The sequence below is a fragment of the Triticum urartu genome, chromosome 7 (assembly GCF_003073215.2).
Source record: "Triticum urartu cultivar G1812 chromosome 7, Tu2.1, whole genome shotgun sequence".
In the NCBI taxonomy this organism is placed as follows: domain Eukaryota; kingdom Viridiplantae; phylum Streptophyta; class Magnoliopsida; order Poales; family Poaceae; genus Triticum; species Triticum urartu.
Genome location: NC_053028.1, coordinates 106687887 through 106701902, shown reverse-complemented (window position 1 = coordinate 106701902; position 14016 = coordinate 106687887). Strand labels below are relative to the sequence as shown.

General features: G+C 51.4%; 1 protein-coding gene across 1 annotated transcript; it reads left to right on the top strand.

The window, feature by feature from the left end:
• Nucleotides 1-10118: 10118 nt before the first annotated feature.
• Nucleotides 10119-12641, top strand: LOC125524057 (U-box domain-containing protein 52-like). The gene is made up of 2 exons (XM_048689133.1): nucleotides 10119-12452; nucleotides 12555-12641. The coding sequence occupies exons 1-2, from the start codon at nucleotides 10119-10121 to the stop codon at nucleotides 12639-12641; spliced, it is 2421 nt and encodes an 806-aa protein (XP_048545090.1).
• The last annotated feature ends 1375 nt before the right edge of the window (nucleotides 12642-14016 follow it).

Genomic DNA, 14016 nt, shown 5'->3' with positions numbered 1-14016 from the left:
CTCATTGACGTTCGAGAGCATGCAGACTCACGTAAGTCGGAGGAGGAGACCCGCCGGCCGTGGAACATTGCTCAACTTCGGCCGTACTACACCTGAGCCACCGGCTCTCCTCATGTACATACGTTCATATTGTATATACCATGATAAGAAATAAAGTAAGACCATCGGTCTCTTTTCTTTTCAAAGATTATGCATCTTTGTTAAATCTTATTTTTCAAATGACTATTAAGGAGCTGATCATATTTGAATCAAGTTTACCCTTTTTGTCTGGCTTATGATCGTATCTGAATCTAAGCTGTAATATCATGGTCACCTGGGGGCTTCCTGTTCAAACATAGGTCGTATTCGAACCAAAGAGAACATAGCTGTCGTAACCCTCTTGATCGGCTCAAGGCCAAACTCACTTGGGGGCTTCTTGATCGTATCCGAATCATAGCTTAACCCATCTTGCGTCCGACTTGGATCGTATTCAAATCAGGGTCGTTAAAAACCTCTCAAGGTCATTTGGGGGCTTCCTACTCAAACATAGGTCGTACTCGAACAAAAAGAGAACATAGCTGTCGGTACCCTCTTGATCGGCGCAACGCCAAAGCCACTGGGGGCTATACTGTCGTATTTAAACCGTAGCTTAACCCCTTTGGTCCTGTTTACCGGTCGTATTCGAATCAGAAACCCCCAACCTTTTTGAATACAAGATTAAAATTACGCTTGTTATTTATTTCTTGCCTTTTAGTTTGTTGTTGTCTCAATATTACCAATAAATTAGCCTTGTCTTCTTCACCGGCTCACTTATTGGACAACACAGCCGCCTGGGTCATTCAAGCCGGTGGTTCAAGGATCAAAAGGTATGAGTTACTAAGGTATAATGATCATTGCATTAACTTTTCATAAATATTGAGTTATCAAATTCAATCACCCGGATTATTTAAACCGGTGATCTAAGGATCAACAGGGATAAGGTATGGTCATTACTTATACATACTTACCCGATGTGTTAGCCAAAAGGTTTGTATTAGCCCTTATCTTTTATTTGTCTCTGCTCTTATCGAGATAAATATATTGGCTCTACATTCGGTGTTTAAACCCGTTTGGTTCTAAACCGCCATGCCAGTCTTTTCTTTGTATTTACAGGAACAGAGCTCAAACATTGCAGAGACAAGCGTTAAGCGATGCATAAGCAAGCATTAAACATTGGCATCTGGAAATACAGATTCACGGATAAGTATTTTATGCGTGATGGCACAAGCAAACTTGCAGTGTTTTAACAGCTAAGCTATTACAAGGCTTTATAAAGCTCATGAAGATGTTCATTGTCCCTCCCTAGCCGGTTCACCATCTTGAGTCTGCTGGAAGTTGGGTTTTGACCAATCGAAGCCGTTCATGGCGACAAATTCGGCTTCGTCGTCAATTAGGCCGACCGGGTCAACCTCCGGGGCAAATGTATCTTCTCTCACTGGTGGGATCAAGTCTGTTACTTTATATGAGGGAGGAGCCATCTTCTTATTCTCACTATCAAAACCCGGCTGGTACTTGTCCACATTGGTGTCATCTCCAAGACTAGTCGCCTGAGGCCGGACTTCGCGGACGCAGGCTATAAAGTCATCTTGATCAAAAGGAGACCCGTCCTCCTTCACGGTAGGATAGCCCCTTGCCACGTCCGCTGGGTCTAGGTCTGGCACCCAAGCCTTGGAGCGGCTTAGGTCAGTCAAAGCTCCGGCTCACGCGCAGGAGCATTTTACTTCTTGGAACCTGGCAGGAAGGATGGACAGCTTCTTCAGGACGTCACTCAGCTGGTTAGGTCCTTGATTAGCAGGAGAGATGGCAGCCAGAGCCCATTGTGCGCCGATATACAATTGTTCAACTAAAGTGTATACTGCCTTCAGTTTAATCAATGGGTCTTGGCTCAGATTCTTACTTCGCGGACCTACATATATTTTTAACAGAGTCAGTTGGCGGATTATACTCCGGTTTGGCAAAAAATATACGAAAGGTCAAATCAGGCAGGTTAACAAAGATAGCAGTGACCATCTGAGACCCGGCCCTTTAAACCGTTCAGCTCTATTGAAATTTCTTTCAGAGCTTTTTCGGCTGTCTCAGCTCGTCGGGTCAGAAGTGTTTTCTCATTTTCCCAAGTCTTCTCCTTGGCAGCAAAGCTGGTCTTCAAATTTTCCGTTGCAGAAAGGCATATTTGCAGTTTGGAGGTGGAAGGTTTGATTTTTGACTCCTGACTCACCAGCCGGGTCTTTGCGTCAGTCAATTGAGAGTTCAATTCAGATAAGGCATTCTGTGAAATGTTCAGATAAGTCAAGACTTGGTTTAAATTTCAAATATCCAAATTCAATATTCAAGTCTCAAGTACTTTACGAATAAACCACCTGACACTTGGGGGCTAATGTATGCCAAATCAAATTTTTACGACTCTACAAACATATTTAAAGTCCCAAGTCCTTTACAAAGTAACAGCACTTGGCACTTGGGGGCTAATGTATGCGATTCAGCAAGTTTATCAAGGTTAAACCAGAGCGTTAAGTACTTTGAAAACAGTTTTCAATTCTAAAGTACTAATTCATTAATGATCAAAATAAACCGGTCCTTGGGGACTATAGGTGAAGTTTTTGTTCTAGCAATATCAGGCAAAGATTCAGAGGTAAAAGTCTCGGCCTATATTTTAAGTCTACAGGATATTTCGTTTCTCTCATAATCTGAAGACTTGGGGGCTGAGGGAATGTTAGTAAACCAGAAACAACGTACCTCATACTTCAACTGAAGCTGCTTGACCATCTCGATCTCAGACTCACGACTGGAGTGTACATGACTAAGATAGCCGGATAAGATATCACTGGCATTGAGACGGTCATAGTTGGCAACGTCAAAGCGAACCTTCTGCCTCTCCAAAGCCTCTTGCTTTGCTGTACACCGAGCCAGCACCGTTGGGTTCCCTAGCTCAACAAAGCGGCTCCCAGTAATTTGAACATCTTGAGCACGTGGAGACGGCGGGTCGGTTGAGCTTGACGGTCCAGCTGGGGAAGGATTCATAGTGGCTTTGTCAAGAGACGGCTCCGGAGGATTTGCTTCATTGACAATAGGCAGGTCTTCTGGGGTGTTAGTTAATGGAGAAGGCGGCCTAGCCAGGTCAGATGCCAGCACTGCCGGGTCTTTCGCCGGTTTTGCTGCCTTCGCCTTCTTGGATTTAGCCTGGCCGCTAAGGAAAAAATATTGCAGGATTGTTAGCATCAAGATACAATTGAGCAACCCGGAAGAAAAGAGGATTTCTGATTACCCAGGAGCAGTCTTGAAAGCTAGAAATTGTGTTTGTGATGAGTTGCCTGAGGAACGAGACACCTCCTGAAAAGATAAAAGAAAGGAGTTAAAAGGAAATACAAGGAGCAGAATTCATTAAAACGGGTTAAAAACAACAACAAGTAAACCTCGTTCGGGTGTTTCCGAGGGGTCTGTTGAAGGACGACAACCAGTTCATCTTCAATCCCAACTTCACGACGGCTTTCATGTTGCTGCTTTTTCAAATGAAAGTTGGGATCCAGGTGAGCTAAGGGGTTAGAAAACCTTACTTTACGGATCACTCGTCGAACTTTGTGTCTTGGTAAGGGCTCCGAGTCGGAGGAAATGATAGTTACCTCTGCTTCCCCAGCCTGACTGGCCCCAGTGTCATCCTGGTAAGGATCAGTGTCAATAAGATTGTTAAAAAATTGGCCAAGGGAATCAAGGGCTACCTCCGAGTCAGACGTGTCATCAAGTTTCATTAAATCTTCAGCAGTGGTCTTCTTTTTCTTCTTCGATCTCCGGGTCGATTTCTTGGCGTTCATGGAAGCGAGTTTCGCCTTCTTGGCAGCTTCGTGATCATATTTTACTTTCCAAAAGTCAGAGTTGGCCTACAAAGACAGGAGGAAGGATCAGTGATAAACAATACGGCTGGACAAAATACAAAGGAAAAAAGATCAGAATATCCTTACTTCTGGTACCGGTTAAGTTTACAGAAGGGATTTAACCCAACAACATTGCAATCTTCATACTTCACATTCACCAGAAGGTTTGACATTGCGACAATGTCCTCCTCGGTTAGTTGAACCGGGGTATGACGAAGAAAGTCGTCCGGGTCTCCACCATATTCATACATCAATTTTGATCGATGGCTTAATGGAATAATCCGCCATGAGACCGAGCAGCGGGTTAGGTCGACACCGGTTAAACCGTTCCCCAACAAACCATTGATTCTTATGATAGATGGAAGCAGCTTCTTGCGTTCAGCAACGGTAAGTTTGTCTGGCAGTGCAAACTTGGAGTCAAGACGATCGGGGCGGTAACCCGGCAGTGGCTTCTCGTTTGCGGGTGAGATGTCCTGATAGTAAAACCAAGTTTTGTTCCAATCCTTTGGGTGACTTGGCAAAACTATGAGAGGGAAGACAGCACCCTGCCAGCGCTAAATTGAGATGCCTCCAAGCTCTAAGCTAAGGCCGTTGGTGCACTCGTTCTGTCGGTTCAGATAGAAGTATTCTCTAAATAGTTCCACAGTCGGCTCTTGCTGAATATACCTCACAGAGCACTTGGAAGTTACAAAATATAGGATATGGAATTGGGCCCAATGTCCTGAGGATGGAGTTTGAAAAGTGAAGAACTTCTCTGAAAAACTTTGAACCGGGCGGTGAGAAGCCACGGTTCATGTGGTCAGTAAAGACGATCACTTCACCGTCTTTTGGATTGGGTCGTTCTTCTTCCGGGTCAGGAGCACGATAAGACATGATGCTTTTTGAGGGCAGAAACCCGATGAGGAAGAACTCTTTTAAACGATCCTCAGTTATGGTTGAGGGGACCCAATTGCAGATGGTGGGTGTCTTTGACGGCATGATGTGCAAGGGGCTGAAAAAGAAAAAACAACATGCCGGTTCAGTTTACGGCAAAATTAACAGTTAAAGGTTGAAGATGTAAAACAAGTAACGGTGGCTTAACCAAGGGCTAATGACATATAAGGAAAAGAAAGCCAGAGTGGTAAGCCGCCATGACTACAGATTTTCTCAGAAAGCAGATTCAGCTAAGTGTTGGCATAAACAAGTTTCACCAAGCTATCATTATTGTTTTGGATCAAATGGCTGTCCCAAAAAGAAAATATTCTAGACCTAAAAATCCAGCACAAATGAGTTCGTCAGCTATAACGAAGCATCTATACAGGAAAAAGGGATCTATTTGCATTTAAAATGGGTGTGAAACAGCTACCGCAGCAGTTCTACACTATCTGACGATCAGGAAAGGGCATCGGAGGTGAAATCTGTCAAGGGTCTGTAACGGGCGGCGACGAACACCGACGAACTCGAGAAGCCGTAATGTAGATCTAAGGCAAAGAAGGAAAGGGACTTACGGATGCAGAGCTGCTGCGGAGTTTCGTCGCGTTTCTCTGGTCAAATCAGGTCGATGCAGCGGCCTGAGGTGGAGAAGACGAGGAGATCTGCGGTGGCGGCGGCGGCGGCAGAGCTCGAGCGGCAGTGAAATAGTGAGAGGAGGAAGATGACCGAAGGGGGAGAATGAGAAAGACCTAGGTCGTGCTTATTTATAAGGAAAGGCTGACTGAGATGGCGCGAGAAATGAGGAGACTGAACATCATTATCCATCAACTCCGACGCCTCGGTTTTCGGGATGGTCAGTAAAGGCAAAGATCCGTTGAGGATATGACGAAGTAAAAGAAAAATGAATTTAATGGAAGATGACGTCACGGTGGGTTACTGCGGATTCAGAAGATGATGTCATGGCGGGTTATAACTTATGCACGCAAAGAAGACAGCAGGCTTGTTTCTTAAGGTATTTTAAGATTGACATGAACCGGTTCAAATCAATATGGGGCCTAATGTCGGGGATATAACAGTTTGTGTAAGCCGCCCCTGGAGGGGCCGGGTTATGAAAAGAGGATTATCATGCAAAGCCCAAGATCAATCATGAAGATGGCGGTTCAGTAAAGGGTCTAAAGCCCACGGGCGACTTATGGCCCGTAGTGATAAACCGCCGTAGTGGCGTGACTTGTATCATAAGGTGGAATTGACTAGTCACCGAGCCGGACACTGTTTATGAGCCGGCCGGGACTCTGTAGGCCACCAGGCGTCAACCCATGTATATAAGGGGACGACCTGGTGGCGGCTTAGGAAAAGAAACAACCAAATCAATAACCAAGCCGGCGAGTTGAGCCCCTTGGAGATCGAAACTTCAGCAATACCAATCCCAACTAAACGTAGGCTTTTACCTTCATCGTAAGGGGCCGAACTAGTATAAAAACTCTCTCGTGTGTCCCTTGTCCCGATTAACCCCTTTAAGCTTTCTAGTGCGATGGCCCTACGACTAAGTCCTTGCTCTAGGACATCTGCCGTGTCAACTCCACGACAGGTTTCATACCCTACAATAATCGCTTCGTTTGTTCTCCGCTATTAGTGACTTTGGAGTGACTCTTTGTTGCATGTTGAGGGATAGTTATATGATCCAATTATGTTATTATTGTCGAGAGAACTTGCACTAGTGAAAGTATGAACCCTAGGTCTTGTTTCTTAGCATTGCAATACCGTTTGTGCTCACTTTTATCATTAGTTACCTTGCTGTTTTTATATTTTCATATTACAAAAACCTTTATCTACCATCCATATTGCACTTGTATCATTATCTCTGCGCCGAACTAGTGCACCTATACAATACCATTGTATTGGGTGTGTTGGGGACACAAAAGACACTTTGTTATTTGGTTGCAGGGTTGTTCGAGAGAGACCATCTTCATCCTACACCTCCCACGGATTGATAAACCTTAGGTCATCCATTTGAGGGAAATTTGCTACTATCCTACAAACTGAAGGAAATATGCCCTAGAGGCAATAATAAAGTTATTATTTATTTCCTTATATCATGATAAATGTTTATTATTCATGCTATAATTGTATTAACCAGAAACATAATACATGTGTGAATACATAGACAAACAGAGTGTCACTAGTATGCCTCTACTTGACTAGCTCGTTAATCAAAGATGGTTATGTTTCCTAACCATAGACAAAGAGTTGTTATTTGATTAACGAGGTCACATCATTAGTTGAATGATCTGATTGACATGACCCATTCCATTAGCTTAGCACCCGATCATTTAGTATGTTGCTATTGCTTTCTTCATGACTTATACATGTTCCTGTGACTATGAGATTATGCAACTCCCGTTTGCCGGAGGAACACTTTGGGTGCTACCAAACATCACAACGTAACTAGGTGATTATAAAGGAGCATTACAGGTGTCTCCAAAGGTAGATGTTGGGTTGGCGTATTTCAAGATTAGGATTTGTCACTCCGATTGTCGGAGAGGTATCTCTGGGCCCTCTCGGTAATGCACATCACATAAGCCTTGCAAGCATTGCAACTAATGAGTTAGTTGCGAGATGATGTATTACGGAACGAGTAAAGAGACTTGCCGGTAACGAGATTGAACTAGGTATTGGATACCGACGATCGAATCTCGGGCAAGTAACATACCGATGACAAAGGGAACAACGTATGTTGTTATGCGGTCTGACCGATAAAGATCTTCGTAGAATATGTAGGAGCCAATATGGGCATCCAGGTCCCGCTATTGGTTATTGACCGGAGACGTGTCTCGGTCATGTCTACATTGTTCTCGAACCCGTAGGGTCCGCACGCTTAAGGTTACGATGACAGTTATATTATGAGTTTATGCATTTTGATGTACCGAAGGTTGTTCGGAGTCCCGGATGTGATCACGGACATGACGAGGAGTCTCGAAATGGTCGAGACATAAAGATTGAAATATTGGAAGCCTATGTTTGGACATCGGAAGTGTTCCGGGTGAAATCGGGATTTTACCGGAGTACCGGGAGGTTACCGGAACCCCCCGGGAGCCATATGGGCCTTAATGGGCTTTAGTGGAAAGGAGAAAGGGGCAGCCCAAGCTGGCCGCGCGCCTCCCCCCTCCCCTAGTCCTATTAGGACTAGGAGAGGTGGCCGGCCCCATCTCTCTCTTTCCCCCCCTCGGGGAATCCTAGTCCAACTAGGATTGGGGGGGGGAGTCCTACTCCCGGTAGGAGTAGGACTCCTCCTGCGCCCTCCTCCTGGCCGGCGGCCCCCTCCCCCTTGGCTCCTTTATATACTGAGGCAGAGGCACCCCAGAGACACAAGTTGATCCACGTGATCTATTCCTTAGCCGTGTGCGGTGCCCCCAGCCACCATAGTCCTCGATAATACTGTAGCGGAGTTTAGGCGAAGCCCTGCTGCTGTGGTACATCAAGATCGTCACCACGCCGTTGTGCTGATGGAACTCTTCCCCGACACTTTGCTGGATCGGAGTCCGGGGATCGTCATCGAGCTGAACGTGTGCTCGAACTCGGAGGTGCCGTAGTTTCGGTGCTTGATCGGTCGGATCGTGAAGACGTACGACTACATCAACCAAACGCTTCCGTTGTTGATCTACAAGGGTACGTAGATCATACTCTCCCCTCTCGTTGCTATGCATCACCATGATCTTGCGTGTGCGTAGGAAAATTTTTGAAATTACTACGTTCCCCAACACAAACCTCTGCACTTGGAGGCCCAACAACGTCTACAAGAAGAAGGTTGTGTAGTAGACATCAAGGTAGTCCCTGCAGCCTCCTTGCTTAGCCTCCTGTCATTCCCGGCCTCTCTATGGCCAGGGTCGACGGTGGCTGGGGAACTCGAGGGGTCCCGCTCTGCCCGAGCGCGGGCCTCAGCAAGCGCCCCATCTAACCTCTCCCTGGCATAGATAGCGGAGATCTGCTCAAGGCGAGGGCCCTTCTCGCCGCGGAACACAATGTCACTATCTGTTGCCATGTCGGCCAAGTGTGCAAGAGGAATCGATCCTAGAACAGAGAATCCAGAGCTAGAACAAGATGGACCAGAAAGGTCAGGGAAGTACCTGGAAGGAGGTCACGAGCTGCCGCCCGCATGGCAGCCTTCTCAGTGATCGTCGGGACCCGGCCATCCAAAAGCAACCGGGAGAGGCTCTGCCGCGCTGTCACCCCCAGGGAGGGCCTCGTCCTAGACTTGGAGCCGGCCGCCTAAAGTGATGTTGCGGCAAGGTCCAAACCCGTAGGAGGAGACCCAGTAGCCGGCACCGGGACCCCCAAGGGGGAAGCAGGCGGGGACCCTGGCGAACGAGAATAGCACACCACCCCCGGGGAGCGAAGAGAGGATGGGGGACACACGTTAAGCCCCACACTCAGCTAGTCCTCCTCCTCCCCCAAGGCCAGACCATGACTCGGGGAGGACGGCGCCATGCGAGCCAGGGATAGACCGGCGGCGCCCGAGAGGGACCGAGCGGTAGTCCCAGCCGGTCCAACGAACGTCCCCCCGATGGCGGCAGGGCTACACGGCTGGCCGCCCTGGGCGAAGGGGATGAAACAAATAAATACTCTCTTCGATCCCTATTAAGTGTCACTAATTTAGTATAACTTTGTAATAAATCAGCAAAACTTTATATTGAACTGAGGGAGTATGTAATACTTTTTTAAACACAGTACACACACAAGCGCTCATTTATACGCGCACACCCTACTCCTATGAGCATCTCCGAGAGGCTGAGCCGGCATATCATCTTGAGATTTTACAAAGTCGCCATATGGAGTATGTAATACTGAAGTATTGTTTTGCAACGGAACCCGTAATTTTCCGCATTGCACATGCCACATTGTGTATTTGTGTGCTCACGTATCCTTTCCTATTTTCTAGTTTAACACATGGAACAAATAAAAGAGAGGATCCGGTGGTTACCCGGGGAAACAGCCAAGAACCCACAACACATGGCTCAATTCAAATAGCAGCCACCAAATCAAAAAAAGACAGTGCTTAATAATAGATGAGAAATAGGAACAGGAGCGAAATTAAGAGCGCTCCAGAAACTAAAGAGCCCTCAGGGCCACCCTCCCCTCTCGTTGCCCACCTCCCCGGCCTCCGCACGACGGCGACCGACGGCGACGCCTGTCCATGGGCAAACAGGCATGCATGCAAGCACAATAACCTTAGCTAGCTAGGAGCCACGACCATTAATTTGTGGAGATATCATCATCAGCCAGGCGTAAGTAAGGTTGAAGGTGAAGCCCGATCGGCGTCGATCGATGGGGAGGTACGACGGCGGGAAGGAGGCGGCGGACACGCAGCTGGGCTACCCGCTGGTGGCGGTGTGCATCGACAAGGACAAGAACAGCCAGAACGCGCTCAAGTGGGCCATCGACAGCATCGTGGGCAAGGGCCAGACCATCGTCCTCGTCCACGTCAACACCAAGGGCGTCTCCGGCGGCGTGGAGGACGCCGCCGGGTTCAAGCAGCCCACCGACCCGAGCCTCAAGGATCTCTTCCTCCCGTTCCGCTGCTTCTGCACCCGCAAGGACATCCAGTGCAAGGATGTGGTGCTCGACGACCACGACGTCGGCAAGTCCATCATCGAGTTCGCCGCCCACGGCGCCGTCGAGAAGCTCGTCACCGGCGCCTGCACGCGCGGCGGCTTCGTCAGGTTCAAGGCCGACATCCCGACCACCATCTGCAAGGGCGCGCCGGACTTCTGCACCGTCTACGTGATCAACAAGGGCAACAAGGTGTCGGCGCAGCGCAACTCCATCCGCCCGGCGCCGCGCGTGTCCCCGCTCCGGTCGCAGATCGTCAACATGAGCGCCGCGGCGGCCGCCAAGCCGCCCGAGCCGGCCGTGCCGGTGCCTACGAACCAGAAGTGGTCGATGTCGTCCAGGGGCAGCGATAACGGGGAGACACCGAGGGTGGATACCATCATCCGCTCGCCGTTCACGCGCGGGTCCATGGGCCCGACCAGGAAGTCGTACGCCGACCTGAGCCACATGTCCATGCCGGACTCGGCCGACATCTCCTTTGTCAGCAGCGGCGGCCGCCGGTCCACCGCGGATGTGTCGGACATCTCCTTCATCAGCAGCAACGGCGGCCGCCGGAGCATCGACTACTACCAGCAGTCCGCGCCGCGCATGTCCAACGGCTCCTCCCTGGACAGCTACGACCACAGCTTCGAGATGACGCCCAACAAGTGGGGCGGCGACTCCTTCACCGGCGGCGACATGTCCTTCTCGCAGAGCAGCGCCTCCTCCTTCTGCTCTAGCGGCATGGACGACGTGGAGGCCGAGATGAAGCGGCTCCGTCTGGAGCTGAAGCAGACCATGGACATGTACAGCACCGCCTGCAAGGAGGCGCTGAACGCCAAGCAGAAGGCGAACGAGCTGCAGCGGTGGAAGGCGGAGGAGGAGCAGAAGAGGCAGGACCAGCACATCACGGAGGAGTCGGCGCTGCAGATGATCGAGCGCGAGAAGGCCAAGGCCAAGGCGGCCATGGAGGCGGCGGAGGCGTCGCAGAGGATCGCCGAGCTGGAGGTGCAGAAGCGGATCAGCGCGGAGAAGAAGCTGCTCAAGGAAGCCGAGGAGCGCAAGCACCGCGGCGGTGGCGGCGGCGGCGGCGAGCTCCGGTACCGCCGGTACACCATCGAGGAGATCGAGCAGGCCACGTCGCACTTCGACGACGCGCGCAAGGTCGGCGAGGGCGGCTACGGGCCCGTGTACAACGGCTACCTCGACCACACCCAGGTCGCCATCAAGGTGCTCCGGCCGGACGCCGCGCAGGGGAGGTCGCAGTTCCAGCAGGAGGTGGAGGTGCTGAGCTGCATCCGGCACCCCAACATGGTGCTCCTCCTCGGCGCGTGCCCGGAGTACGGCTGCCTGGTGTACGAGTACATGGCGAACGGCAGCCTCGACGACTGCCTCTTCCGGCGCGGCGGCGCCACCGGCGGGCCGGTCATCCCGTGGCAGCACCGGTTCCGCATCTGCGCCGAGATCGCCACGGGGCTCCTCTTCCTGCACCAGAAGAAGCCGGAGCCGCTGGTGCACCGCGACCTCAAGCCCGGCAACATCCTCCTGGACCGCAACTACGTGAGCAAGATCAGCGACGTCGGGCTGGCGCGGCTGGTGCCGCCGACCGTCGCCGACACCGTGACGCAGTACCGGATGACGTCGACGGCGGGGACCTTCTGCTACATCGACCCGGAGTACCAGCAGACCGGGATGCTGGGGGTCAAGTCGGACGTGTACTCGCTGGGCGTGATGCTGCTGCAGATCATCACGGCGAAGCCGCCCATGGGGCTGACGCACCACATCGGGCGCGCGCTGGAGCGCGGCACGCTCGGCGAGCTGCTCGACCCGGCCGTGCCGGACTGGCCGGTGGAGGAGGCGCAGTGCCTGGCGGAGATGGCGCTCCGCTGCTGCGAGCTGCGGCGGAAGGACCGGCCGGACCTCGGCAACGTGGTGCTCCCGGAGCTCAACCGCCTGCGCGCGCTCGGCGAGGACAACATGCAGTTCTGCGGCGGCGCCATCCGGGGCGGCCACGCCGGGGGCATGCACAGTTCGGCGTACCAGAGCAACGTCACAGCGTCACGCGCCGCCGTAAGCTTTTCGTGCAATCACTCCCGACTCCCGCCATGGCTGCGACCTCCACGAATCTCGCAAGCACGCCGGCTAATCTAATCTGGATGTGAAAATTTGCAGGAAGCGAACAACGATCCTTACCCGATGAAGTCGGTGTTCAGCAGAGCGAGCGAAGCGGCCATGCCTCCGAGAAGAACCAACGTCTGACGCGTCGTCCATGGGCTGGCCATGCATGCCGTGGACGTCTTGGTGCTTGCGGGCGCAGGGCCGGGGAAGGGAACATCGAACATGCAGCAAGATGGCACTTGAAATTGTGTTTGATCGTGAGTTTAATGGTATAATCGTAGCTGCCTAGCATGAGGGTTGGGGGAGCTGGAGCTGTTTTCTTGTTTACAGTGATTAGACCAAGATTTGTGCAAAATCTCCTTGTACAAGCTGTCGCTAATACAGAACAATGTGGCTCTGCCATTGCCGTGTACCAGACGTGGCTGTAATTTGTGACTCTCTGCAGCTTTTTTGGAGGGCAGTGGGAAAGGATCAGTAATAGTGATACCTGTCGGTCGGCTGATCTTTTGCAAAAGGAAAATGTTTGGGCGCGGTGCACCGGCCAAACTTTTGGCCGGCTCGCTCCCCACGCTGGCCCAACGCGCAATACGCAGTGATCCTCGCGCATCCCGCCTCCATCCCCTACCTCCAACCCTCATGCGCGCATCCCCTCCCCCTCTTCGGGCTGCGACAGAGGCCACCACGAGCTCCATCGCCGGCGGCCAGGCGCTCCCTCGCGCACCTGCCATGGCTGCCTGCTGTCATGGCCAGATCCATCCCCTACCTACATCCTTCACGCGCGCACATCCCCCCCCCCCTCTCCTATCGGGTTGCGACTGGGCCACCACAGGCTCCATCGACGACGGCTAGGCGCTCCCTCGCCGGCCGCCATGGCCGGATCCACCCGCATATACAAGTGTTGCAACCGTCACCTAGAAAAGCTTCAACAGCTATTGAAAAAAAAGCTTCAACCATAGACACAGAAAGCTTCAATGGCACTTCATAACAAGGGGAAGCTGCAACCGTAGTTGGATTTTGCTACTACCGGCTAAGCTTTTTGCTACATCCATCAAGCGGAGCTACGACCTCATGACGACGACAACGACGATTTTTCCTGCAACCGTAGTAGATTTTTGCTACTACCGCTGAAGTTTTTTGCTACATCCATGTAAGGCGGAGTTGTGACCTCGCGAAGACGGCGACGGTGTTTGATTTTTGCTGCAACCGTAGTTATTTTTTGCTACTACGGGTGAAGTTTTTTGCTACATCCATTCAAAATGGCGTTGATTGACTGACGACCTCCATCGACATAATTCCCTACAGCGAGCATCAATGGCGAGGGGCAGCGGCCGAGCTACAACCGCCGCCGTCAAGAGCTGCAACGCAGGTGCATTTGTTGCATGGCGACCGGCGACGAGGACGGCCGGTGACGGTGGGGACCGATGACGAGGATGGCCTGCGAGGGCGGGATCCGGCGGCGACGAGGAAGACCGGCGAGGGTGGGGACCGACGACCACCGGAGGGGACAGGAGTCGCG